Source organism: Eucyclogobius newberryi, unplaced genomic scaffold (assembly GCF_026437365.1).
Source record: "Eucyclogobius newberryi isolate DKJ021-1_F unplaced genomic scaffold, fEucNew1.0.hap1 SCAF_80, whole genome shotgun sequence".
Classification (NCBI taxonomy): Eukaryota; Metazoa; Chordata; class Actinopteri; order Gobiiformes; family Gobiidae; genus Eucyclogobius; species Eucyclogobius newberryi.
In genome coordinates this window covers 289,731-315,840 of record NW_027316501.1, presented here as the reverse complement: position 1 = coordinate 315,840, position 26,110 = coordinate 289,731, and the positions used below count along the sequence as shown (strand labels likewise).

The 26,110-nt window shown below is 52.8% G+C and overlaps 1 protein-coding gene across 1 annotated transcript; it reads right to left on the bottom strand.

Annotated features, from left to right (window-relative positions):
• Positions 1-12,783: 12,783 nt before the first annotated feature.
• LOC140352293 (uncharacterized) lies at positions 12,784-25,777 on the bottom strand. The gene is made up of 5 exons (XM_072437698.1): positions 25,363-25,777; positions 19,524-19,586; positions 17,237-17,317; positions 17,065-17,188; positions 12,784-13,411 (listed from the first exon to the last, which is right to left on the bottom strand). Exons 1-5 carry the CDS (start codon positions 25,775-25,777, stop codon positions 13,156-13,158), a joined length of 939 nt encoding a protein of 312 aa, XP_072293799.1. The 3' UTR covers positions 12,784-13,155.
• Positions 25,778-26,110: the final 333 nt, after the last annotated feature.

Genomic DNA, 26,110 nt, shown 5'->3' with positions numbered 1-26,110 from the left:
CACTGCAGGGCCCTCACACTGCAGGTCCTCCACACTGCAGGTCCTCCACACTGCGGATCCCCAACACTGCAGGTCCCCCACACTGCAGGTCCCCCACACTGCAGGTCCCCCACACTGCAGGTCTCACTCTGCAGGTACCACATTGCAGGTCCCACACTGCGGATCCCCAACACTGCAGGTCCTCCACACTTAATGTCCCCCACACTGCAGGTCCTCCACACTGCAGGTCTCACTCTGCAGGTTCCTCAATATGCAGGTCCCTCTCACTGCAGGTCCTCCAGACTGCAGGTCCCTCGAACAGCAGGTCCCCCACACTGCAGGTCCCACACTGCAGGTCCCACACTGCAGGTCCCACACTGCAGGTCCCACACTGCAGGTCCCCCACACTGCAGGTCCCCCACACTGCAGGTCCCCAACACTGCAGGACCCCAACACCGCAGGTCCCCCACTCTGCAGGTCCCTCACACTGCAGGTCCCCCACATTGCAGGTCCTCCAGACTGCAGGGCCCCCACACTGCAGGGCCCCCACACTGCAGGTTGTCCACACTGCAGGTCCCACTTTGCAGGTCCCCCACACTGCAGTTCCCCACAATACAGGTCCCCCACACTGCAGGTCCCCCACACTGCAGGTCCCCCACACTGCAGGTCCCTCTGCAGGTCCCCCACTATGCAGGTCCCACACTGCAGGTCCCAAACTGCAGGTCCCCCACACTGCAGGTCCCTCACACTGCAGGTCCCCCACACTGCAGGTCCCCCACACTGCAGGTCCCCCACACTGCAGGTCCCCCACACTGCAGGGCCCCCACACTGCAGGGCCCCCACACTGAAGGGCACCCACACTGCAGGTCCCACACTGCAGGTCCCACACTGCAGGTCCCTTACACTGCAGGTCCTCCACACTGCAGGTCCTAAACACTGCAGGTCCCCCACACTGTAGGTCCCTCAAACTGCGGGTCCCCAACACTGCAGGTCCCCCACACTTAAGGTCCTCCACACTGCAGGTCCTCCAAACTGTAAGTCCCCAACACTGCAGGTCCTCCACTCTCTCGGTCCCAGACTGCAGGTCCCCACACTGCAAGTCCCGTACTGCAGGTCCCCCACTTTGCAGGGCCAACACTGCAGGTCTTCCACAATGCAGGTCCCCAACACTGCAGGTCCCCCATTCTGAAAGTCCCACACTGCAGGTCCCCAACACTGCAGGTCCCCCATACTGCAGGTCCTCCATACTGCAGGTACCACAATGCAGGTCCTCCACACTGCAGGGCCCCCACACTGCAGGTCCCCCACACTGCAGGTCCCCCTTACTGCAGGTCCCCCACACTGCAAGTCCCTCACACTGCAGGTCCCCCACACTTCAGGTCCCACACTGCAGGTCCCCCACACTGCAGGTTTCTCACACTGTAGGTCCCCCACACTGCAGGTCCTCCACATTTAATGTCCCCCACACTTCCGGTCCTCCACTCTGCAGGTTCCTCACACTGCAAGGTCCCTCTCACTGCAGGTCCTCCAGACTGCAGGTCCCTCATACTGCAGGTCCTCCACACTGCAGGTCCTCCAAACTGCAGGCCCCCCACACTGCAGGTCGTCCACACTGCAGGTCCTACACTGCAGGTCACCCAAACTGCAGAGCCCCCACACTGCAGGGCCCCCAAACCACAGGTCCCTTACACTGCAGGTTCTCCACACTGCAGGGCCCCCACACTGCAGGGTCCCCACACTGCATGTCCCCCACACTGCAGGTTCCCACACTGCAGGTCCCACACTGCAGGTCCCCCACACTGCTGGTCCCCCACACTGCAGGTCCTCCACACTGCAGGTCCCCCACACTGCAGGTCCCCCACACTGCAGGTCCCCCACACTGCAGGTCCCTCACACTGAAGGTCCCTCACACTACAGGTCCCCCACTCTGCAGGTCCCACACTGCAGGTCCCCCACACTGCAGGTCCTCCACATTGCGGATCCCCAACACTGCAGGTCCCCAACACTGCAGGTCCCCCACACTGCAGGTCCTCCACACTGCAGGTCCCACACTGCAGGTCCCCCACATTGCAGGGCCCCCACACTGCAGGTCCTCCACACTGCAGGTCCCCAACACTGCAGGTCCCCCACACTGCAGGTCGTCACAACTGCAGGTCCCCCACACTGCAGGGCCCTAAAACTGAAGGGCCCCCACACTGCACGTCCCAAACTGCAGGTCCCCCACACAGCAGGTCCTCAACACTGCAGGTCCCCCGCACTGCTGGTCCCCAACACTGCATGTCCTCCACACTGCAGGTCCCTCACACTGCATGTCCCCCACACTGATGGGTCCCTCACACTGCAGGTCCCCCACACTGCAGGTCCCTCACACTGCAGGTCCCTCACACTGCAGGTCCCCCAGACTGCAGGTTCCCCAAACTGCAGGTCCCCCACACTGCAGGTCCCTCACACTGCAGGTCCCCCACACTGCAGGTTCCTCACACTGCAGGTCCCTCACACTGCAGGTCCCCCACACTGCAGGTCCCTCACACTGCAGGTCCCTCACACTGCAGGTCCCCCACACTACCGGTCCCCCACACTGCAGGTACTCCACACTGCAGGTCCCACACTGTAGGTCCCCCACACTGCAGGGCCCCCACACTGCAGGGCCCCCACTGCAGGTCCCCCACACTGCAGGTCCCTCACACTGCAGGTCCCACACTGCAGGTCCCCCACACTGCAGGTCTTCCACACTGCAGGTCCCCAACACTGCAGTTCCCCCACACTGCAGGTCCCCCACACTGCAGGTCCCACACTGCAGGTCCCCCATACTGCAGGGCCCCCATACTGCAGGTCCCACACTGCAGGTCCCCCACACTGCAGGTCCACCACTCTGCAGGTCCCTCACACTGCAGGTCCCTCACACTGCATGTCCCCCACACTGCAGGTCCCTCACACTGCATGTCCCCCACACTGCAGGTCCCCCACTCTGGAGGTCCCTCACTGCAGGTCCCCAACACTGCAGGTCCCCCATACTGCAGGTCCTCCACACTGCAGGTACCACAATGCAGGTCCTCCACACTGCAGGGCCCTCACACTGAAGGTCCCCCACACTGCAGGTACTCCACACTGCAGGTCCCACACTGTAGGGCCCCCACACTGCAGGGCCCCCACTGCAGGTCCCCCACACTGCAGGTCCCTCACACTGCAGGTCCCACACTGCAGGTCCCCCACACTGCAGGTCTTCCACACTGCAGGTCCCCAACACTGCAGTTCCCCCACACTGCAGGTCCCCCACACTGCAGGTCCCACACTGCAGGTCCCCCATACTGCAGGGCCCCCATACAGCAGGTCCATCACACTGCACGTCCCTGACACTGCAGGTCCCCCACACTGCAGGTCCGCCACTCTGCAGGTCCCTCACACTGCAGGTCCCTCACACTGCAGGTCCCCCACTCTGGAGGTCCCACACTGCAGGTCCCCCACACTGCAGGTCCTCCACACTGTGGGTCCCCAACACTGCAGGTCCCCCACTCTGCAGGGGCCCCACACTAAAGGGCCCCCACACTGCAGGTACCACACTGCAGGTCCCTCACACTGCAGGTCCCCCACACTGCAGGGCCCCCACACTGCAGGTCCCTCATACTGCAGGTCCTCCACACTGCAGGTCTCTCACACTGCAGGTCCTCCAAACTGCAGGTCTCTCACACTGCAGGTCCTCCAAACTGCAGGCCCCACACAGTGCAGGTCGTCCACACTGCAGGTCCTACACTTCAGGTCACCCACACTGCAGGGCCCCCACAGTGCAGGGCCCCCACAGTGCAGGTCCCCTACACTGCAGGTCCTCCACACTTTAGGTCCCTCACACAGCAGGTCCCTCTCACTGCAGGTCCTCCAGACTGCAGGTACCAGTTTTTTTCATGTAAACCAGAGCTCCTCCCCTTTTTCTAAAGTAACTTATGGTGTGCCACAGGGGTCAGTACTGGGTCATGTTCTGTTTCCTCTTTACATGCTGCTGTTAGGTCACATGATCAGGTGCAGACGATACTCAGCTGTATTTATCAATGAACCTGATCAGAGCGATCAAGGAGACGGCTGCGTACAGACCGCACACGCCTAAACGCGCCCGACGCAGAATTTGAGCGCGTGTATGTTTGAAAGGTTTACGCACTGGACGCGCGCTCTCGACGCCCCGGCCACTGTACACAGGCGCGCGTACGGCGCGCTCGAGCTCTCTGCGCACATGCGCAGTAGAGGTGTTGTCGCATGAGCAGTGGAGTTGTTGTCATGGCCTTTCATTGTGTAAAATTGCAGATATCGAGAGTGTTGTTGTTTTTGGTTTGTTTGTGTCTCTGTTCCACCGTGAACACATGGTACAGCTCCTTTCTCCCACACGGCCACAATCAGTCGTTCGTCTGCCATTGTTGACGAGCCAGGAAAATGTGGCGCTTCTTGCGGAATTCCACGGGGAATACCGGAAATGTGAGGGGAAATACGTACGTACGTACGTCACTGGAGCGTCAGCTCTGATTGGCTGCTGCGGCGGCTGCTACGCTTCAGCTGCAGAGACCTGAACATATCTGAACGCGTCGCGTAAGCCGCTTTGGCCGCCTCTGCCGGCTCATACGCGCTCAAAGAGTCGAGAGCGTAAGAAAACGCACCAATCGCGCCGCAAAAACGAAGAAATCGCATCGCGGATAACGCACTACGTGCTCGACGTGCTCGACGCACGTTTACTATAGACTTTGAACGTAAACTGGACGCTTCGGCCGCCGCAGAGTGGAAGCCGCTTAAAGAGCTCGTGTGAAGGAGATAAAAACCTGGAGGACACTTAATGATCTGCTTCTTAACCCTGAACAAACCAAGGTCATTGTGCTGGAGGTCATTGTACTGGAGGTCATTGTGCTGGAGGTCATTGTGCTGGAGGTCATTGTGCTGGAGGTCATTGTGCTGGAGCTCATTGTGCTGGAGGTCATTGTGCTGGAGGTCATTGTGCAGGAGGTCATTGTGCTGGAGGTCATTGTGCTGGAGGTCATTGTGCTGGAGGTCATTGTGCTGGTCCTAAACATGTACGAGACGCTTTATCTGAGCAGATAGTCACACTGGACAATGTTAGTGTAGCCTCTAGTTCTACTGTAAGAAACCTCAGAGTCTGATTGGACCAGCAGCTCTCATTTAAAGCTCAGATAAATCAAGTCTGTAAAACAGACTCTTTCCATTTGCACAACAAGAGCCAAAATCAGAAGAATCCGGCCTAAAAGTGAAGCTGAAACGTCTCCTGCATTTGTAACGTCTCGATTCTCCTGTAACTCCTGCTCACAGCAGGTCCTAAAAGCTCCATAAAAAGCTTTAACTGGTTCAAAATGCAGCAGCAAGATTACAAGAGGAACTAAAAGAAGAGAGCACATTACACCGGTGCTGGAGTCTCTTCACTGGCTCCTGTTTAGAATCACATTTAAACTCCTCCTCCTGATTTACAAAGCCATAAATGACATGGCCCCTCCCACCTCAAAGATGCTCTAGAACCATCTCATCCAATCAGAGCTCTTCACTCTCAACATGCTGACCTTCTGGTGGTGCCAAGAGTCTCTAAAAGCACAGTAGGAGGTAGAGCGTTTAGCTCCCAAGCTCCTATGTGATGGACTCAGCTCCCGACCCATGTTAAATATGCTGACACAGTCTCTCATTTAAGTCCAGGCTTAGAACGTTCCTCTTCGAAATGACTTATGGTCAGAGTAGTTAGGAACATAAAGATAAACCCACAGCTTCAGCTCCGCTGCCCTAGGAGTAACTGTGCTGGGGGAAGTATGACAGCTTGAGCTCTGTCCTCTTCTTCTGACTTATTCTATCAAACAATATTTATTTTTTAATTCCACTTGCAAACTGTTCACCTCCTTCTTTTTCTTTCTCTCACTCCTGAGGACCTGTGGACCCAGATGTCCCTCTCCTGGTGAAGTGTCCCTGCCCCGTGTGGACGGTCCCTCATCTGCCTGAAGAGTGTCTCCAGCTCCAGTGTCTCCCTCACGTCTGTGAGAGTCACATCCTCCTTCATCTGGAACTAACACAGGGACATACGCTTTTGTCCCAAAGAGGTTTTTTTGTAGCTTTTCCTGCAGAAGGAGGAGCTAAGGACAGAGGGAGGAGCTAAGGACAGAGGGAGGAGCTAAGGACAGAAGGAGGAACTAAGGACAGAGGGAGGAACTAAGGACAGAGGACTCTGGGACATCGTCCCTCGCCACCACAGACATTGTTGATTCGGCCTCAGAGGCGACTGTTGTTGTGATTTTGGGCCTCACAAACATAATTGAATTGAATTGTAAACAGCTTTCATCAGGAGGCTCCGCCTGGTGGGCGGGGCTTAGCCAGAGTATAAGACATAAGAAGCTGTTGTCGTTGGAGACAAACGTTTGAGCAGATGTCGCTGCTGTTGTGACGCTGTCGCCGTGGAAACAGTGAGTGCCACGACCGGAGCAAAGACTCATGGGAAATGAAGTGTCCTGCGCTCACACATTTATGTCCAACACTACGTGATCAGAAGACCCCAATCCCAGGCCCCCTGCTCCTGCAGGGGTCTGAGGAGGTCTGAGAGGGTCTGAGGAGGTCTGAGGAGGTCTGAGGAGGTCTGAGGAGGTCTGAGGAGGTCTGAGAGGGTCTGAGGGGGTCTGAGGAGGTCTGAGGAGGTCTGAGGAGGTCTGAGGAGGTCTGAGAGGGTCTGAGGAGGTCTGAGAGGGTCTGAGGAGGTCTGAGGAGGTCTGAGAGGGTCTGAGGGGGTCTGAGGAGGTCTGAGGAGGTCTGAGGAGGTCTGAGAGGGTCTGAGGGGGTCTGAGGAGGTCTGAGGAGGTCTGAGGAGGTCTGAGGAGGTCTGAGAGGGTCTGAGGGGGTCTGAGGAGGTCTGAGGAGGTCTGAGGGGGTCTGAGGAGGTCTGAGGAGGTCTGAGAGGGTCTGAGGAGTTCTGAGGAGGTCTGAGAGGGTCTGAGGGGGTCTGAGGAGGTCTGAGAGGGTCTGAGGAGGTCTGAGGAGGTCTGAGGGGGTCTGAGGGGGTCTGAGGAGGTCTGAGGAGGTCTGAGGGGGTCTGAGGAGGTCTGAGGAGGTCTGAGAGGGTCTGAGGAGTTCTGAGGAGGTCTGAGAGGGTCTGAGGGGGTCTGAGGAGGTCTGAGAGGGTCTGAGGAGGTCTGAGGAGGTCTGAGAGGGTCTGAGGAGGTCTGAGAGGGTCTGAGGAGGTCTGAGGAGGTCTGAGGGGGTCTGAGGGGGTCTGAGGGGGTCTGAGGAGGTCTGAGGGGGTCTGAGGAGGTCTGAGGAGGTCTGAGGGGGTCTGAGGAGGTCTGAGGGGGTCTGAGGAGGTCTGAGGGGGTCTGAGGAGGTCTGAGGGGGTCTGAGAGGGCCTGAGGAGGTCTGAGGAGGTCTGAGAGGGTCTGAGGAGGTCTGAGAGGGTCTGAGGAGGTCTGAGAGGGTCTGAGGAGGTCTGAGGGGGTCTGAGGAGGTCTGAGGAGGTCTGAGGGGGTCTGAGGGGGTCTGAGGGGGTCTGAGGAGGTCTGAGGAGGTCTGAGGAGGTCTGAGGAGGTCTGAGAGGGTCTGAGGGGGTCTGAGGAGGTCTGAGAGGGCCTGAGGAGGTCTGAGGAGGTCTGAGAGGGTCTGAGGAGGTCTGAGGAGGTCTGAGGAGGTCTGAGGAGGTCTGAGGGGGTCTGAGGAGGTCTGAGGAGGTCTGAGGGGGTCCGAGGGGGTCTGAGGAGGTCTGAGGGGGTCTGAGGAGGTCTGAGGGGGTCTGAGGAGGTCTGAGGGGGTCTGATGGGGTCTGAGGAGGTCTGAGCGGGTCTGAGGAGGTCTGAGGAGGTCTGAGGAGGTCTGACGGGGTCTGAGGAGGTCTGAGGGGGTCTGAGGGGGTCTGAGGAGGTCTGAGAGGGTCTGAGGAGGTCTGAGAGGGTCTGAGGAGGTCTGAGGAGGTCTGAGGAGGTCTGAGGAGGTCTGAGGGGGTCTGAGGAGGTCTGAGAGGGTCTGAGAGGGTCTGAGGAGGTCTGAGAGGGTCTGAGGGGGTCTGAGGAGGTCTGAGAGGGTCTGAGGGGGTCTGAGGAGGTCTGAGGGGGTCTGAGGAGGTCTGAGGAGGTCTGAGAGGGTCTGAGGGGGTCTGAGAAGGTCTGAGAGGGTCTGAGGAGGTCTGAGAGGGTCTGAGGGGGTCTGAGGAGGTCTGAGGAGGACTGAGAGGGTCTGAGGAGGTCTGAGGGGGTCTGAGGGGGTCTGAGGGGGTCTGAGGAGGTCTGAGAGGGTCTGAGGAGGTCTGAGGGGGTCTGAGGAGGTCTGAGGAGGTTTGAGAGGGTCTGAGGAGGTCTGAGGAGGTCTGAGAGGGTCTGAGGGGGTCTGAGGAGGTCTGAGAGGGTCTGAGGAGGTCTGAGGAGGTCTGAGAGGGTCTGAGGAGGTCTGAGAGGGTCTGAGGAGGTCTGAGGAGGTCTGAGGGGGTCTGAGGAGGTCTGAGGGGGTCTGAGGGGGTCTGAGGGGGTCTGAGGAGGTCTGAGGGGGTCTGAGGAGGTCTGAGGAGGTCTGAGGAGGTCTGAGGAGGTCTGAGAGGGCCTGAGGAGGTCTGAGGAGGTCTGAGAGGGTCTGAGGAAGTCTGAGGAGGTCTGAGAGGGTCTGAGGGGGTCTGAGGAGGTCTGAGGAGGTCTGAGGAGGTCTGAGGGGGTCTGAGGAGGTCTGAGGAGGTCTGAGGGGGTCTGAGGGGGTCTGAGGAGGTCTGAGGGGGTCTGAGGAGGTCTGAGGGGGTCTGAGGAGGTCTGAGGGGGTCTGATGGGGTCTGAGGAGGTCTGAGGGGGTCTGAGGAGGTTTGAGGAGGTCTGAGGAGGTCTGACGGGGTCTGAGGAGGTCTGAGGGGGTCTGAGGGGGTCTGAGGAGGTCTGAGAGGGTCTGAGGAGGTCTGAGGAGGTCTGAGAGGGTCTGAGGAGGTCTGAGGAGGTCTGAGGAGGTCTGAGGGGGTCTGAGAGGGTCTGAGGAGGTCTGAGAGGGTCTGAGGAGGTCTGAGGAGGTCTGAGGAGGTCTGAGAGGGTCTGAGGGGGTCTGAGGAGGTCTGAGAGGGTCTGAGGAGGTCTGAGAGGGTCTGAGGGGGTCTGAGGAGGTCTGAGGAGGACTGAGAGGGTCTGAGGAGGTCTGAGGGGGTCTGAGGGGGTCTGAGGGGGTCTGAGGAGGTCTGAGAGGGTCTGAGGAGGTCTGAGAGGGTCTGAGGAGGTCTGAGGAGGTCTGAGAGGGTCTGAGGAGGTCTGAGGAGGTCTGAGAGGGTCTGAGGGGGTCTGAGGAGGTCTGAGGAGGTCTGAGAGGGTCTGAGGGGGTCTGAGGAGGTCTGAGAGGGTCTGAGGAGGTCTGAGGAGGTCTGAGAGGGTCTGAGGAGGTCTGAGAGGGTCTGAGGAGGTCTGAGGAGGTCTGAGGGGGTCTGAGGAGGTCTGAGGGGGTCTGAGGAGGTCTGAGGGGGTCTGAGGAGGTCTGAGGAGGTCTGAGAGGGTCTGAGGGGGTCTGAGGAGGTCTGAGAGGGCCTGAGGAGGTCTGAGGAGGTCTGAGAGGGTCTGAGGAGGTCTGAGGAGGTCTGAGAGGGTCTGAGGGGGTCTGAGGAGGTCTGAGGAGGTCTGAGGAGGTCTGAGGGGGTCTGAGGAGGTCTGAGGAGGTCTGAGGGGGTCTGAGGGGGTCTGAGGAGGTCTGAGGGGGTCTGAGGAGGTCTGAGGGGGTCTGAGGAGGTCTGAGGGGGTCTGATGGGGTCTGAGGAGGTCTGAGGGGGTCTGAGGAGGTCTGAGGAGGTCTGAGGAGGTCTGACGGGGTCTGAGGAGGTCTGAGGGGGTCTGAGGGGGTCTGAGGAGGTCTGAGAGGGTCTGAGGAGGTCTGAGGAGGTCTGAGAGGGTCTGAGGAGGTCTGAGGAGGTCTGAGGAGGTCTGAGGAGGTCTGAGGGGGTCTGAGGAGGTCTGAGAGGGTCTGAGAGGGTCTGAGGAGGTCTGAGAGGGTCTGAGGGGGTCTGAGGAGGTCTGAGAGGGTCTGAGGGGGTCTGAGGAGGTCTGAGGGGGTCTGAGGAGGTCTGAGAGGGTCTGAGGAGGTCTGAGGAGGTCTGAGGAGGTCTGAGAGGGTCTGAGGGGGTCTGAGGAGGTCTGAGAGGGTCTGAGGAGGTCTGAGAGGGTCTGAGGGGGTCTGAGGAGGTCTGAGGAGGACTGAGAGGGTCTGAGGAGGTCTGAGGGGGTCTGAGGGGGTCTGAGGGGGTCTGAGAGGGTCTGAGGAGGTCTGAGGGGGTCTGAGGAGGTCTGAGGAGGTCTGAGAGGGTCTGAGGAGGTCTGAGAGGGTCTGAGGGGGTCTGAGGAGGTCTGAGAGGGTCTGAGGAGGTCTGAGGAGGTCTGAGAGGGTCTGAGGGGGTCTGAGGAGGTCTGAGAGGGTCTGAGGAGGTCTGAGGAGGTCTGAGAGGGTCTGAGGAGGTCTGAGGAGGTCTGAGGAGGTCTGAGGGGGTCTGAGGAGGTCTGAGAGGGTCTGAGGAGGTCTGAGGGGGTCTGAGGAGGTCTGAGGAGGTCTGAGAGGGTCTGAGGAGGTCTGAGAGGGTCTGAGGGGGTCTGAGGAGGTCTGAGATGGTCTGAGGAGGTCTGAGGAGGTCTGAGAGGGTCTGAGGAGGTCTGAGGAGGTCTGAGGGGGTCTGAGGAGGTCTGAGGGGGTCTGAGGAGGTCTGAGGAGGTCTGAGAGGGTCTGAGGAGGTCTGAGGGGGTCTGAGAGGGTCTGAGGAGGTCTGAGAGGGTCTGAGCAGGTCTGAGAGGGTCTGAGGAGGTCTGAGGAGGTCTGAGAGGGTCTGAGGGGGTCTGAGGAGGTCTGAGAGGGTCTGAGGAGGTCTGAGGGGGTCTGAGGGGGTCTGAGGAGGTCTGAGGAGGTCTGAGGAGGTCTGAGGGGGTCTGAGGAGGTCTGAGGAGGTCTGAGGAGGTCTGAGGGGGTCTGAGGAGGTCTGAGGAGGTCTGAGGGGGTCTGAGGAGGTCTGAGGGGGTCTGAGGAGGTCTGAGAGGGCCTGAGGAGGTCTGAGGAGGTCTGAGAGGGTCTCCATCTTTAGCATCTTTAGCATCTATAGCATCTTTAGCATCTATAGCGTCTTTAGCGTCTATAGCATCTTTAGCATCTATAGCATCTTTAGCATTTTTAGCATCTATAGCATCTTTAGCATCTATAGCATCTATAGCATCTATAGCATCTATAGCATCTTTAGCATCTATAGCATCTTTAGCATCTATAGCATCTATAGCATCTATAGTATCTATAGCATCTATAGCATCTTTAGCATCTTTAGCATCTATAGCATCTTTAGCATCTATAGTAGGTTTGGACAATTTTCATCTGCTGCGGGCGACAGAACGAGAGAATGCGGGAAGAAGAGAGGTGGAGGTCTGGCTGTGTATGTGAACACGAGCTGGTCCAAATCCGAACACTGCACAGTGAAGCAGCAGCTATGTAACAGGGATATTGAACTATTGGCTATTGGCATGAGGCCATACTATCTGCCCCGGGAGTTCTCACATGTGATTTTGATCGCAGTCTATGTGGCCCCGTCTGCCAATGCTGAAAATGCTTGTGAAGCACTGCTCTCCTGCACTTGTAGGCTGCAAACACAGCATCCACAGGCTCTCTTCCTCATCTCTGGTGACTTTAACCACGCTTCTCCCTCTTCTGTTCTACCAACATACACCCAGTATGTTACCTGCCCCACCAGAGACAATAGAACATTGCACTTGTTTTTTGCCAACACCAAGGAGGCTTATTCTTCTTCCCTCCTCCCTCCCCTGGGCAGCTCGGACCACAACCTTGTACATCTGAGGCCTGTGTATGAACCCATCGTGCGCAGGCAGCCTGTGGTGTCCCGTGAGGTGAGGATGTGGTCTGCTGAGAGCGAGGAGGCTCTGAGGGACTGCTTCAGCACCACTGTCTGGACTGAGCTTTATGACCCACATGGGGAGGACATCAACACCATCACAGAGTGCATCACGGACTACATCAACTTCTGTTTTGAGAACATTGTTCCCTCCCGGACGGTGCGGTGTTTTCCAAACAACAAGCCATGGATTAACCGTGAACTGAAGGCTCTGCTGAAGGAGAAGAAGAGAGCCTTCAGGTCAGGGAACAAGGAGGAGCTGAGGACTGTGCAGAAGGAGCTGAGGAGGAAGATCAGGCAGGCTGAAGCCGGCTACAAGAGGAGGATGGAGGAGCAGCTGCAGCAAAAGAACATTCAGGGAGTGTGGAGGAGCCTGAAAACCATCTCGGGCTTCAAAATTCCCCCTGCCCAGACAGAGGGGGATCTACAGTGGGTGAATGATTTAAATGCTCACTTCTTGAGGTTTGATTGGTCACGTGCCCCTGCACAGCTGCATGCTCCCTCTTCCACAGCTGGACAATGCCCTGCATCTCTTCACTTATCTGCCCCGGACCATCAGCTCCCCACTTCGCCTGGACTCACCCATCCCCCCAGCACACGGTCCCCCTGCCAACCACTGACTGTCACAGCAGCACAGGTGAGGAGTGAGCTGAAGAGGATTAAAGTGAGGAAGGCAGCAGGACCTGATGGCATCAGCCCCAGGCTCCTTAAGTCCTGCAGATGAACTGTGTGGAGTTATGGAGCATGTCTTCAACATGAGCCTGAAGCTGATAGCATCTTTAGCATCTATAGCATCTATTGCATCTATAGCATCTATAGCTTCTTTAGCATCTATAGCATCTATAGCATCGCTGTAAATCTGATGTGTTTATCTGGAAGTCTGAGCCACAAACACAAAAATTACTGTTTAAAGATGATTTATTCCATAAAAACATGTGAATAAACAGAATTGAACCCTGTTGGACCTGAAGCTTCTGAAGCTTCTGAAGAGGCTCTGGACCCTCTGGAACCTTTGGGACCTTTGGGACCTTTCTTTGGGACTTTTTGGACCCTCTGGACCCCCTGGACCTTCTGGACCTGCAGCAGTGACTCACATCTTCAAAGAACAAACAGAAGAATCCCAGAGTTTTGTCTCAAACACAGACTCTACTTCACACAAACTACGCAAATGTCCTTCAAGTCAGAAAAAACATACAAAAGTCGCAGTAGCAAAAGCAGTTGTCGTCATAGTAGTTGCATTAGTAGTAAAAGTATTAGTTGTAGTTGTTGTAAAAGTTGTAGTAGAAGTAATAACAGTAGCAGTAAAAGTAAAAGTAGTCACAGTAGTAAAAGTGTTCTTTTCAGACGATTCCCTCGCTGCGCTTGCTCCTCCAAACCACCAGGGCCGTCATGAGCAGCGTGACCACCACGGGCCCCAGGATGAAGGGCCCGCTGATCTGTGTGGGCGGATCCCTCAGCAGCCGGCCAATCAGAGCGCAGTTGATGAAGTACTTCCTGTGCACGGAGACAAAGAAGGCATCGACCTCACGATTCGGCCAGAAGCATCCGAGTTTCAGAGCCACGATGAACGTGCAGTTGGTCAGCTCGCCATAAGTCCTGCAAAGACCAGAGAGAGACCTTTAGACAGCTCGCCATAAGTCCTGCAAAGACCAGAGAGAGACCATTAGTCAGCTCGCCATAAGTCCTGCAAAGACCAGAGAGAGACCTTTAGACAGCTCGCCATAAGTCCTGCAAAGACCAGAGAGAGACCTTTAGACAGCTCGCCATAAGTCCCGCAAAGGCCAGAGAGAGATCATTAGTCAGCTCGCCATAAGTCCTGCAAAGACCAGAGAGAGACCATTAGTCAGCTCGCCATAAGTCCCGCAAAGGCCAGAGAGAGACCATTAGTCAGCTCGCCATAAGTCCCGCAAAGGCCAGAGAGAGACCATTAGTCAGCTCGCCATAAGTCCTGCAAAGACCAGAGAGAGACCATTAGTCAGCTCGCCATAAGTCCCGCAAAGGCCAGAGAGAGACCATTAGTCAGCTCGCCATAAGTCCCGCAAAGGCCAGAGAGAGACCATTAGTCAGCTCGCCATAAGTCCCGCAAAGGCCAGAGAGAGACCATTAGTCAGCTCGCCATAAGTCCCGCAAAGGCCAGAGAGAGACCATTAGTCAGCTCGCCATAAGTCCCGCAAAGGCCAGAGAGAGACCATTAGTCAGCTCGCCATAAGTCCTGCAAAGACCAGAGAGAGACCTTTAGTCAGCTCGCCATAAGTCCTGCAAAGACCAGAGAGAGACCTTTAGACAGCTCGCCATAAGTCCTGCAAAGACCAGAGAGAGACCTTTAGACAGCTCGCCATAAGTCCTGCAAAGACCAGAGAGAGACCTTTAGACAGCTCGCCATAAGTCCCGCAAAGGCCAGAGAGAGACCTTTAGACAGCTCGCCATAAGTCCTGCAAAGACCAGAGAGAGACCTTTAGTCAGCTCGCCATAAGTCCTGCAAAGACCAGAGAGAGACCTTTAGTCAGCTCGCCATAAGTCCCGCAAAGGCCAGAGAGAGACCATTAGTCAGCTCGCCATAAGTCCTGCAAAGACCAGAGAGAGACCTTTAGACAGCTCGCCATAAGTCCCGCAAAGACCAGAGAGAGACCTTTAGTCAGCTCGCCATAAGTCCTGCAAAGACCAGAGAGAGACCTTTAGTCAGCTCGCAGCCTCGACTTTCAAACATTTATTAAATATATGAAATGAGAAATCTACTTCCAAAACCTACAGGTGTCACTGTTGAGCTCCTTTAGAAATAAACTCAAAATATAGCCGCAAGCGGCAATGATCGGCCCTCGCCACGCCGCTGCCACGCCGCAAGAGGAGGGGGCGGGGCTAACGCGCCCCAATTGTCCTTTTATTACATCTACTGCTGAATCTGTGACGCTGTCACATTTTCCACCCTCTGTTTTAGCATCAAAAAGCAATTTTATTTTGAATTCTTCGCCGCTCAGACACCGTGACTCTTTGAATAAAAATGTGAATAACTTTTACCCCTGAAGATGAGTCTCACCACATTTCATCAGGTTCATATGTCTAACGCCCTGAGGGGGAGGAGTTTGTGAAAGTCTAAAGTGTAAACATGTTCTGGTGATTTCCCCATTGGAATAACATGGGAGGTTTTGGTCATCGCTACGGCAACGCCATAACAATTATGACATGAGTCATTGACTTTTTTGATGGGGACAAAATTGAGTTTTGTGTCAAATTTCAGACAATTTCGCAAAACTAAACATTTAACCTCCATATAAAATCTGTAGGGGGCGCTGTGGCGCCAAATTAATTTATTTCACCTCAAGTAGGTTTAGGGCAAAGAGTTTAACAAGTGATTCTAATTTGACGCAATTCGGACTTTATCTGCGCAAACGGCAGAAATGTTACATTTGAGAGATTTCTGAAATTCTTGCTACAGTTTGTGGCTTCACCGCTCAGAGACCGTGACAGGGTCAATGTCATTGAATAACTTTTGATGTCCCACTCCTCAGTAGCATTTTCACACAGTTTCAGCTTTTTAGGGCCAACTTGGGGGCGCTGACGCGCACATTTTTAAAATTTTAGAAAAGGGAAATAGCCAGAATGTAGAGAGGCACGATTTTTAGAGGTGTGAACATTTTTGTGACTTTTCGTCAATGTTCAATGGGTGAAAAATAGGGGGCGTGTCCCGAGAAGAAGAAGAATATTCTGATGTGAAAACAATGTTTCCCATTTTTCAAATATCATAAACTATACATTTTGGGAAAATGCTCTCGCTTTCCTACCTCATGGTGTGGGTCCCTGGTCACTGACGGGTACTTTCGTTAATTTTGAGTGGGCTCCGCCCACTTTGTGTTTTTGGCCCTCTAAACAGTAATAATGTTCAATTTTACATTACATGTTTATATGAACGGAACATGCAAGAGATGGGGAACGTATTCGTGAGCTACTTAGGGCAAATGAGTGCTTTATAAGAGGATGACGACCGCGAAGCGGTCATCTCAATGTAAAGTGCTCGTTTAGTGCGCACTTTTGCACGGGCTTCGCCCGTTTACAACGGTAATGTACCATTTTCCTACTACTTCTTTTGTTAAGAGTTTTTTGTTTTGTTCATAAGAGTTCTATTAAGAGTGTGTTTGAAACTTCCTATAATCTGTCCTTTCCTCCCGTTTCTACTGCGTTGGAACAACAAAATTTCCCCTTGCGTGGATATTAAAGGAATATCTTATCTTGTCTTATTAGTCTGCACGGGGCGTGCATGAGGGAGGAGCGCGTTAGTGACGCACGGCCTTACGGAACTAATAGGCCTCTCGCCAGCTTGTGGCGCTCGGGCCTAATTAAAATGAACTTTACTGATCCTGAAGGACAGTGGCTGCAGTACTTGTACTTGTAGTACTAGTATTTTACCTGTGACACGGATATTTAATGTGACCTTTTTACTTGGCTTTATTCCTGCGGCTGGTTATTACAAGTGACTGAGGAGGCGGGGCTTATCACTGTGAATGGCCCTATTAGTTTGGTCAGTATTAGATCAAACCCCTCCTGTCTCACGGAAGTCAGAATTGGCCCCGATATAGCGGCCCTCAATACGCTTAGGGCCAGGGTCAGGGTTTAGAGTGTCAGGGTTTAGAGGGTCAGGTTTAGAGGGTCAGGTTTAGAGGGTCAGGTTTAGAGGGTCAGGTTTAGAGGGTCAGGTTTAGAGGGTCAGGGTTTAGAGGGTCAGGTTTAGAGGGTCAGGGTTTAGAGGGTCAGGTTTAGAGGGTCAGGTTTAGAGGGTCAGGTTTAGAGGGTCAGGTTTAGAGGGTCAGGTTTAGAGGGTCAGGTTTAGAGGGTCAGGTTTAGAGGGTCAGGTTTAGAGGGTCAGGGACAAGAGAGCGGATTTGGACCCAAGAGAGAAAATGATCTCTGAGCTGTATCGGCAGGACCGGTCTCGGTCGCCGCCATGTTGGAATTCTGACTTCCGTGAGCCCCTGGGGTCTGATCTAGACCTGACCCTAGTTCAATATTGTGGTTTAAAATGGACAAAATGTAATTATGACCTAATTCTGATTTATTAACACCGTTATTTAACACCTTTAAACAAATGAACATAAACTTAAAACCAAATCTGCACACAAGGTCCCTTTGGGGGGTCCTTTTGGGGAGGTCCCTTTGGGGGTCCCTTTGGAGAGGGAGAGCAGTGAAAAGGACCCCTCTTTTGGGGTCCTTTTCATCTCAGCCCTTGGTGCTCTGGTGTGATTGACATGTTCACTCACTCCACAGTGTCTCTCCAGCTGCACCACTGGCTCTGCTGCAGCTGCTCCATGTCCAGACTGAAGCGGCTCAGGCAGAACTGCTCCATGGTCTCCTGGTACTGGGGACTGCAGGCCTGGACCAGACCTGGGACCGGACCTGGGACCGGACCTGGGACCGGACCTGGGACCGGACCTGGGACCAGACCTGGGACCAGACCTGGGACCAGACCTGGGACCAGACCTGGGACCAGACCTGGGACCAGACCTGGGATGACTGCAGGAGAGAGAGAGGGAGAGATGATTTACAGATTTACATTATAAGGACTTTATTGTTCTATGGTCATGTATATTACACATATATAACATGTATATTACACATATAACATGTATATTACACATATATAACATGTATATTACACATATAACATGTATATTACACATATATAACATGTATATTACATATATATAACATGTATATTACACATATATAACATGTATATTACACATATATAACATGTATATTACACATATATAACATGTATATTACACATATATAACATGTATATTACACATATATAAGAACTGTCTTTGATCCAGTGTTTTGTGTCTTTAAGATGAAGCTGCACGACGCTCTGTGGTCCTGAACTCCAGTGTCTGACGTGTGAGAGAGCCTCTGGTGCAGTGGCTCTTGCACATGGAGCACTGTGAGGAGAGGCTCTGACCTCCTCTTCAGGCTCTGACCTCCTCTTCAGGCTCTGACCTCCTCTTCAGGCCTTTTCAGAACACATCAATGTGGAGGTGATTAGGACATTACAACACAGAGGACAAGAGGAGGAGGACAAGAGGAGGAGGACAAGAGGAGGAGGACAAGAGGAGGAGCCCCCCAGCTCCGAGGACAAGAGCCTCATAGTGAGACAACATTAAATAAAGACGGTTTAAGGTTCAGTTGTAACATAAACAGAATCCTGCTGGACAAATGGGAAATTACACCAAAAAGTTTATATTTTTTATATTTTTAAGTGTTTTTTGTTTCAGACCAAAATGTGATAAAAACGTTCTAAATCTTTAAGATTTAAATGTCTCAGAAAAAACAGAACATTTCAATCATCTTAATGCAAATGGAACTGTCTTTGACCACAGGTGACCACATGTGACCGCAGGTGACCACATGTGACCACATGTGACCGCAGGTGACCACATGTGACCACATGTGACCGCAGGTGACCACATGTGACCGCAGGTGACCACATGTGACCACATGTGACCGCAGGTGACCACATGTGACCACATGTGACCGCAGGTGACCACATGTGACCACATGTGACCGCAGGTGACCACATGTGACCGCAGGTGACCACATGTGACCACATGTGACCGCAGGTGACCACATGTGACCACATGTGACCGCAGGTGACCACATGTGACCGCAGGTGACCACATGTGACCACATGTGACCACAGGTGACCACATGTGACCGCAGGTGACCACATGTGACCACATGTGACCGCAGGTGACCACATGTGACCGCAGGTGACCACATGTGACCACATGTGACCGCAGGTGACCACATGTGACCACATGTGACCGCAGGTGACCACATGTGACCGCAGGTGACCACATGTGACCACATGTGACCACATGTGACCGCAGGTGACCACATGTGACCACATGTGACCGCAGGTGACCGCAGGTGACCACATGTGACCACATGTGACCGCAGGTGACCACATGTGACCACATGTGACCGCAGGTGACCACATGTGACCGCAGGTGACCACATGTGACCGCAGGTGACCACATGTGACCACATGTGACCGCAGGTGACCACATGTGACCACATGTGACCACAGGTGACCACATGTGACCGCAGGTGACCACATGTGACCACAGGTGACCGCATGTGACCACATGTGACCACATGTGACCACAGGTGACCACATGTGACCACATGTGACCGCAGGTGACCACAGGTGACCACAGGTGACCACATGTGACCGCAGGTGACCACATGTGACCGCATGTGACCGCAGGTGACCACAGGTGACCACAGGTGACCACAGGTGACCACATGTGACCGCAGGTGACCACATGTGACAGCATGTGACCACATGTGACCGCATGTGGACAGTGGACAGGCCTTTGCATAAACAAATCCTGACCAAGTCCGGGTCCGGTCCTGAGCCACAGGCGCAGGTTCTTTGCTTGTGAAACAGGCTGAGCTGCGGGAGAGATCACGTGACACCGGGAATCGCCGGTGTCGTTCTGCAGCTTTGTCCCGCTCACGTTCCAGTGAATTCTCCCACTCGTTCTCCCGGTGTTTCGGTTCCGCGGCGTGACTCACCGCATCAAACGCGACAAAACGGGGCTAAACGCCGCCGCAGCCGCGTCTCACCGGGATCAGAAAACAGTACTTTGTCCCGTGGCACCGGGGCTCGAGCTCACGTGTCCCCGCAGACAGCACCGTGTGCGCGGCCACTCACCGAGAAACAGCCGCAGCGCGAGGTCCGCTCCGAGCCGCGCCATTCCACCTCCGCAGCTGCGCACTACCGCAGAGAGCCACAGGGGGGCGCCACATGAGCCAGCCCCTAGCAGGACTAAACCAGGACTAAACCAGGTCTAAACCAGGTCTAAACCAGGTCTAAACCAGGTCTAAACCAGGACTAAACCAGGTCTAAACCAGGACTAAACCACGTCTAAACCAGGACTAAACCAGGACTAAACCAGGTCTAAACCAGGTCTAAACCAGGTCTAAACCAGGACTAAACCAGGTCTAAACCAGGACTAAACCACGTCTAAACCAGGACTAAACCAGGTCTAAACCAGGTCTAAACCAGGACTAAACCAGGTCTAAACCAGGTCTAAACCAGGTCTAAACCAGGACTAAACCAGGACTAAACCAGGACTAAACCAGGTCTAAACCAGGACTAAACCAGGACTAAACCAGGTCTAAACCAGGTCTAAACCAGGTCTAAACCAGGACTAAACCAGGACTAAACCAGGTCTAAACCAGGACTAAACCAGGACTAAACCAGGTCTAAACCAGGTCTAAACCAGGTCTAAACCAGGACTAAACCAGGACTAAACCAGGTCTAAACCAGGACTAAACCAGGTCTAAACCAGGACTAAACCAGGACTAAACCAGGTCTAAACCAGGTCTAAACCAGGACTAAACCAGGTCTAAACCAGGACTAAACCAGGACTAAACCAGGTCTAAACCAGGACTAAACCAGGACTAAACCAGGTCTAAACCAGGACTAAACCAGGTCTAAACCAGGACTAAACCACGTCTAAACCAGGACTAAACCAGGTCTAAACCAGGTCTAAACCAGGTCTAAACCAGGACTAAACCAGGACTAAACCAGGACTAAACCAGGTCTAAACCAGGACTAAACCAGGTCTAAACCAGGTCTAAACCAGGACTAAACCAGGTCTAAACCAGGTCTAAACCAGGACTAAACCAGGACTAAACCAGGTCTAAACCAGGTCTAAACCAGGACTAAACCAGGTCTAAACCAGGACTAAACCAGGTCTAAACCAGGACTAAACCAGGACTAAACCAGGTCTAAACCAGGTCTAAACCAGGTCTAAACCAGGTCTAAACCAGGACTAAACCAGGTCTAAACCAGGACTAAACCAGGACTAAACCAGGTCTAAACCAGGTCTAAACCAGGACTAAACCAGGTCTAAACCAGGACTAAACCAGGACTAAACCAGGTCTAAACCAGGACTAAACCAGGACTAAACCAGGTCTAAACCAGGACTAAACCAGGTCTAAACCAGGACTAAACCAGGTCTAAACCAGGACTAAACCACGTCTAAACCAGGACTAAACCAGGTCTAAACCAGGTCTAAACCAGGTCTAAACCAGGTCTAAACCAGGTCTAAACCAGGTCTAAACCAGGTCTAAACCAGGACTAAACCAGGTCTAAACCAGGTCTAAACCAGGTCTAAACCAGGACTAAACCAGGACTAAACCAGGTCTAAACCAGGACTAAACCAGGACTAAACCAGGTCTAAACCAGGTCTAAACCAGGTCTAAACCAGGTCTAAACCAGGACTAAACCAGGTCTAAACCAGGACTAAACCAGGACTAAACCAGGTCTAAACCAGGACTAAACCACGTCTAAACCAGGACTAAACCAGGTCTAAACCAGGTCTAAACCAGGTCTAAACCAGGTCTAAACCAGGTCTAAACCAGGACTAAACCAGGTCTAAACCAGGACTAAACCACGTCTAAACCAGGACTAAACCAGGTCTAAACCAGGACTAAACCAGGTCTAAACCAGGTCTAAACCAGGTCTAAACCAGGACTAAACCAGGACTAAACCAGGACTAAACCAGGTCTAAACCAGGACTAAACCAGGTCTAAACCAGGACTAAACCAGGTCTAAACCAGGACTAAACCAGGTCTAAACCAGGTCTAAACCAGGTCTAAACCAGGTCTAAACCAGGTCTAAACCAGGACTAAACCAGGACTAAACCAGGTCTAAACCAGGTCTAAACCAGGTCTAAACCAGGACTAAACCAGGTCTAAACCAGGACTAAACCAGGACTAAACCAGGTCTAAACCAGGACTAAACCAGGTCTAAACCAGGACTAAACCAGGTCTAAACCAGGTCTAAACCAGGACTAAACCAGGTCTAAACCAGGTCTAAACCAGGTCTAAACCAGGTCTAAACCAGGACTAAACCACGTCTAAACCACGTCTAAACCAGGACTAAACCAGGACTAAACCAGGTCTAAACCAGGACTAAACCAGGTCTAAACCAGGTCTAAACCAGGTCTAAACCAGGACTAAACCAGGACTAAACCAGGTCTAAACCAGGACTAAACCAGGACTAAACCAGGTCTAAACCAGGTCTAAACCAGGACTAAACCAGGTCTAAACCAGGTCTAAACCAGGACTAAACCAGGTCTAAACCAGGTCTAAACCAGGTCTAAACCAGGTCTAAACCAGGTCTAAACCAGGACTAAACCAGGTCTAAACCAGGACTAAACCAGGTCTAAACCAGGACTAAACCAGGTCTAAACCAGGTCTAAACCAGGACTAAACCAGGTCTAAACCAGGTCTAAACCAGGTCTAAACCAGGACTAAACCAGGTCTAAACCAGGTCTAAACCAGGTCTAAACCAGGACTAAACCAGGACTAAACCAGGACTAAACCAGGTCTAAACCAGGTCTAAACCAGGTCTAAACCAGGTCTAAACCAGGACTAAACCAGGACTAAACCAGGTCTAAACCAGGTCTAAACCAGGTCTAAACCAGGACTAAACCAGGACTAAACCAGGACTAAACCAGGTCTAAACCAGGACTAAACCAGGTCTAAACCAGGACTAAACCAGGTCTAAACCAGGACTAAACCAGGTCTAAACCAGGACTAAACCAGGTCTAAACCAGGTCTAAACCAGGTCTAAACCAGGTCTAAACCAGGTCTAAACCAGGACTAAACCAGGTCTAAACCAGGTCTAAACCAGGTCTAAACCAGGTCTAAACCAGGACTAAACCAGGTCTAAACCAGGTCTAAACCAGGTCTAAACCAGGACTAAACCAGGTCTAAACCAGGTCTAAACCAGGACTAAACCAGGTCTAAACCAGGACTAAACCACGTCTAAACCACGTCTAAACCAGGTCTAAACCAGGTCTAAACCAGGTCTAAACCAGGTCTAAACCAGGACTAAACCAGGTCTAAACCAGGACTAAACCAGGACTAAACCAGGTCTAAACCAGGTCTAAACCAGGACTAAACCAGGTCTAAACCAGGTCTAAACCAGGACTAAACCAGGTCTAAACCAGGTCTAAACCAGGTCTAAACCAGGTCTAAACCAGGACTAAACCAGGTCTAAACCAGGTCTAAACCAGGACTAAACCAGGACTAAACCAGGACTAAACCAGGTCTAAACCAGGACTAAACCAGGTCTAAACCAGGACTAAACCAGGTCTAAACCAAGACTAAACCAGGTCTAAACCAGGACTAAACCAGGTCTAAACCAGGACTAAACCAGGTCTAAACCAGGTCTAAACCAGGACTAAAGCAGGACTAAACCAGGTCTAAACCAGGTCTAAACCAGGACTAAAGCAGGACTAAAGCAGGACTAAACCAGGCCTAAACCAGGACTAAACCAGGACTAAACCAGGACTAAACCAGGTCTAAACCAGGTCTAAACCAGGACTAAACCAGGACTAAACCAGGTCTAAACCAGGTCTAAACCAGGACTAAACCAGGTCTAAACCAGGCCTAAACCAGGCCTAAACCAGGCCTAAACCAGGCCTAAACCAGGCCTAAAGCAGGCCTAAACCAGGACTAAACCAGGTCTAAACCAGGACTAAACCAGGTCTAAACCAGGACTAAACCAGGACTAAACCAGGTCTAAACCAGGTCTAAACCAGGACTAAACCAGGTCTAAACCAGGTCTAAACCAGGACTAAACCAGGTCTAAACCAGGACTAAACCAGGTCTAAACCAGGTCTAAACCAGGACTAAACCAGGTCTAAACCAGGACTAAACCAGGTCTAAACCAGGTCTAAACCAGGTCTAAACCAGGTCTAAACCAGGACTAAAGCAGGACTAAAGCAGGTCTAAACCAGGTCTAAACCAGGACTAAAGCAGGACTAAACCAGGCCTAAACCAGGCCTAAACCAGGTCTAAACCAGGACTAAACCAGGACTAAACCAGGACTAAACCAGGACTAAACCAGGTCTAAACCAGGACTAAACCAGGACTAAACCAGGACTAAACCAGGTCTAAACCAGGTCTAAACCAGGACTAAACCAGGACTAAACCAGGTCTAAACCAGGACTAAACCAGGACTAAACCAGGTCTAAACCAGGTCTAAACCAGGACTAAACCAGGTCTAAACCAGGACTAAACCAGGACTAAACCAGGACTAAACCAGGACTAAACCAGGTCTAAACCAGGACTAAACCAGGTCTAAACCAGGACTAAACCAGGTCTAAACCAGGACTAAACCAGGCCTAAACCAGGACTAAACCAGGCCTAAACCAGGACTAAACCAGGACTAAACCAGGTCTAAACCAGGTCTAAACCAGGTCTAAACCAGGACTAAACCAGGACTAAACCAGGACTAAACCAGGTCTAAACCAGGACTAAACCAGGTCTAAACCAGGACTAAACCAGGTCTAAACCAGGACTAAACCAGATCTAAACCAGGACTAAACCAGGTCTAAACCAGGTCTAAACCAGGTCTAAACCAGGTCTAAACCAGGTCTAAACCAGGACTAAACCAGGTCTAAACCAGGTCTAAACCAGGACTAAACCACGTCTGAACCAGGTCTAAACCAGGACTAAACCAGGTCTAAACCACGTCTAAACCAGGTCTAAACCAGGACTAAACCAGGTCTAAACCAGGACTAAACCAGGTCTAAACCAGGACTAAACCACGTCTAAACCAGGTCTAAACCAGGTCTAAACCAGGACTAAACCAGGTCTAAACCACGTCTAAACCAGGACTAAACCAGGTCTAAACCACGTCTAAACCAGGACTAAACCAGGTCTAAACCAGGACTAAACCAGGACTAAACCAGGTCTAAACCAGGACTAAACCAGGTCTAAACCAGGTCTAAACCAGGTCTAAACCAGGTCTAAACCAGGTCTAAACCAGGACTAAACCAGGACTAAACCAGGTCTAAACCAGGTCTAAACCAGGACTAAACCAGGACTAAACCAGGACTAAACCAGGTCTAAACCAGGTCTAAACCAGGTCTAAACCAGGACTAAACCAGGTCTAAACCAGGTCTAAACCAGGACTAAACCAGGTCTAAACCAGGACTAAACCACGTCTGAACCAGGTCTAAACCAGGTCTAAACCAGGACTAAACCAGGTCTAAACCAGGTCTAAACCACGTCTAAACCAGGACTAAACCAGGTCTAAACCAGGACTAAACCACGTCTAAACCAGGACTAAACCAGGTCTAAACCAGGTATAAACCAGGTCTAAACCAGGTCTAAACCAGGTCTAAACCAGGCCTAAAGCAGGTCTAAAGCAGGTCTAAAGCAGGACTAAACCAGGTCTAAACCAGGTCTAAACCAGGTCTAAACCAGGTCTAAACCAGGCCTAAACCAGGTCTAAACCAGGACTAAACCAGGTCTAAAGCAGGTCTAAACCAGGTCTAAAGCAGGACTAAACCAGGTCTAAACCAGGCCTAAACCAGGTCTAAACCAGGAATAAACCAGGTCTAAACCAGGCCTAAACCAGGTCTAAACCAGGACTAAACCAGGTCTAAAGCAGGTCTAAACCAGGTCTAAACCAGGTCTAAACCAGGACTAAACCAGGACTAAACCAGGTCTAAACCAGGACTAACGAGGGCCCCTGGTGGAGGATTGTGGCCTGACACTAGGGCCCCTGGTGGAGGATTGGGGGCTCATCTCTACTCGAGGGCCCCTGGTGGAGGATTGGGGGCTCATCTCTACTAGAGGGCCCCTGGTGGAGGATTGGGGGCTCATCTCTACTCGAGGGCCCCTGGTGGAGGATTGGGAGCTCATCTCTACTAGAGGGCCCCTGGTGGAGGATTGGGGGCTCATCTCTACTCGAGGGCCCCTGGTGGAGGATTGGGGGCTCATCTCTACTCGAGGGCCCCTGGTGGAGGATTGAGGGCTCATCTCTACTCGAGGGCCCCTGGTGGAGGATTGGGGGCTCATCTCTACTCGAGGGCCCCTGGTGGAGGATTGGGGGCTCATCTCTACTCGAGGGCCCCTGGTGGAGGATTGGGGGCTCATCTCTACTCGAGGGCCCCTGGTGGAGGATTGGGGGCCCCTTCTTATCTGAGTACCATGATTAACATGATCATCATGTAAATGCAATTCCTGTCCAAAAACAAGTGTCCAATGGATTGAAATAAGCAAACACAGCAGGTGGCGCCTCCTACTGGAGAACTGACCAAACATGTGACCAGACATCTGATCAAAAATCTGACCAAACATCTGACCAAACATCTGACCAAACATGTGACCAAACATGTGACCAAACATCTGACCAGAGATCTGATTGAAAACATGTGACCGTCATACTGGTTTTGGACATGGCTTTATTACTCACAGTGAAAGGCACAG

Coding starts and splice junctions, on each gene's coding strand:
- LOC140352293 (XM_072437698.1), bottom strand. CDS start 25,777: ATGAGCCCCCAATCCTCCACCAGGGGCCCTCGAGTAGAGATGAGCCCC. Junction 19,587..25,362: donor ATCCTCCACCAGGGGCCCTC/GTTAGTCCTGGT, acceptor TCTCTGCGGTAG/TGCGCAGCTGCGGAGGTGGA. Junction 17,189..17,236: donor GGTCCCAGGTCTGGTCCCAG/GTCCGGTCCCAG, acceptor GTCCGGTCCCAG/GTCTGGTCCAGGCCTGCAGT.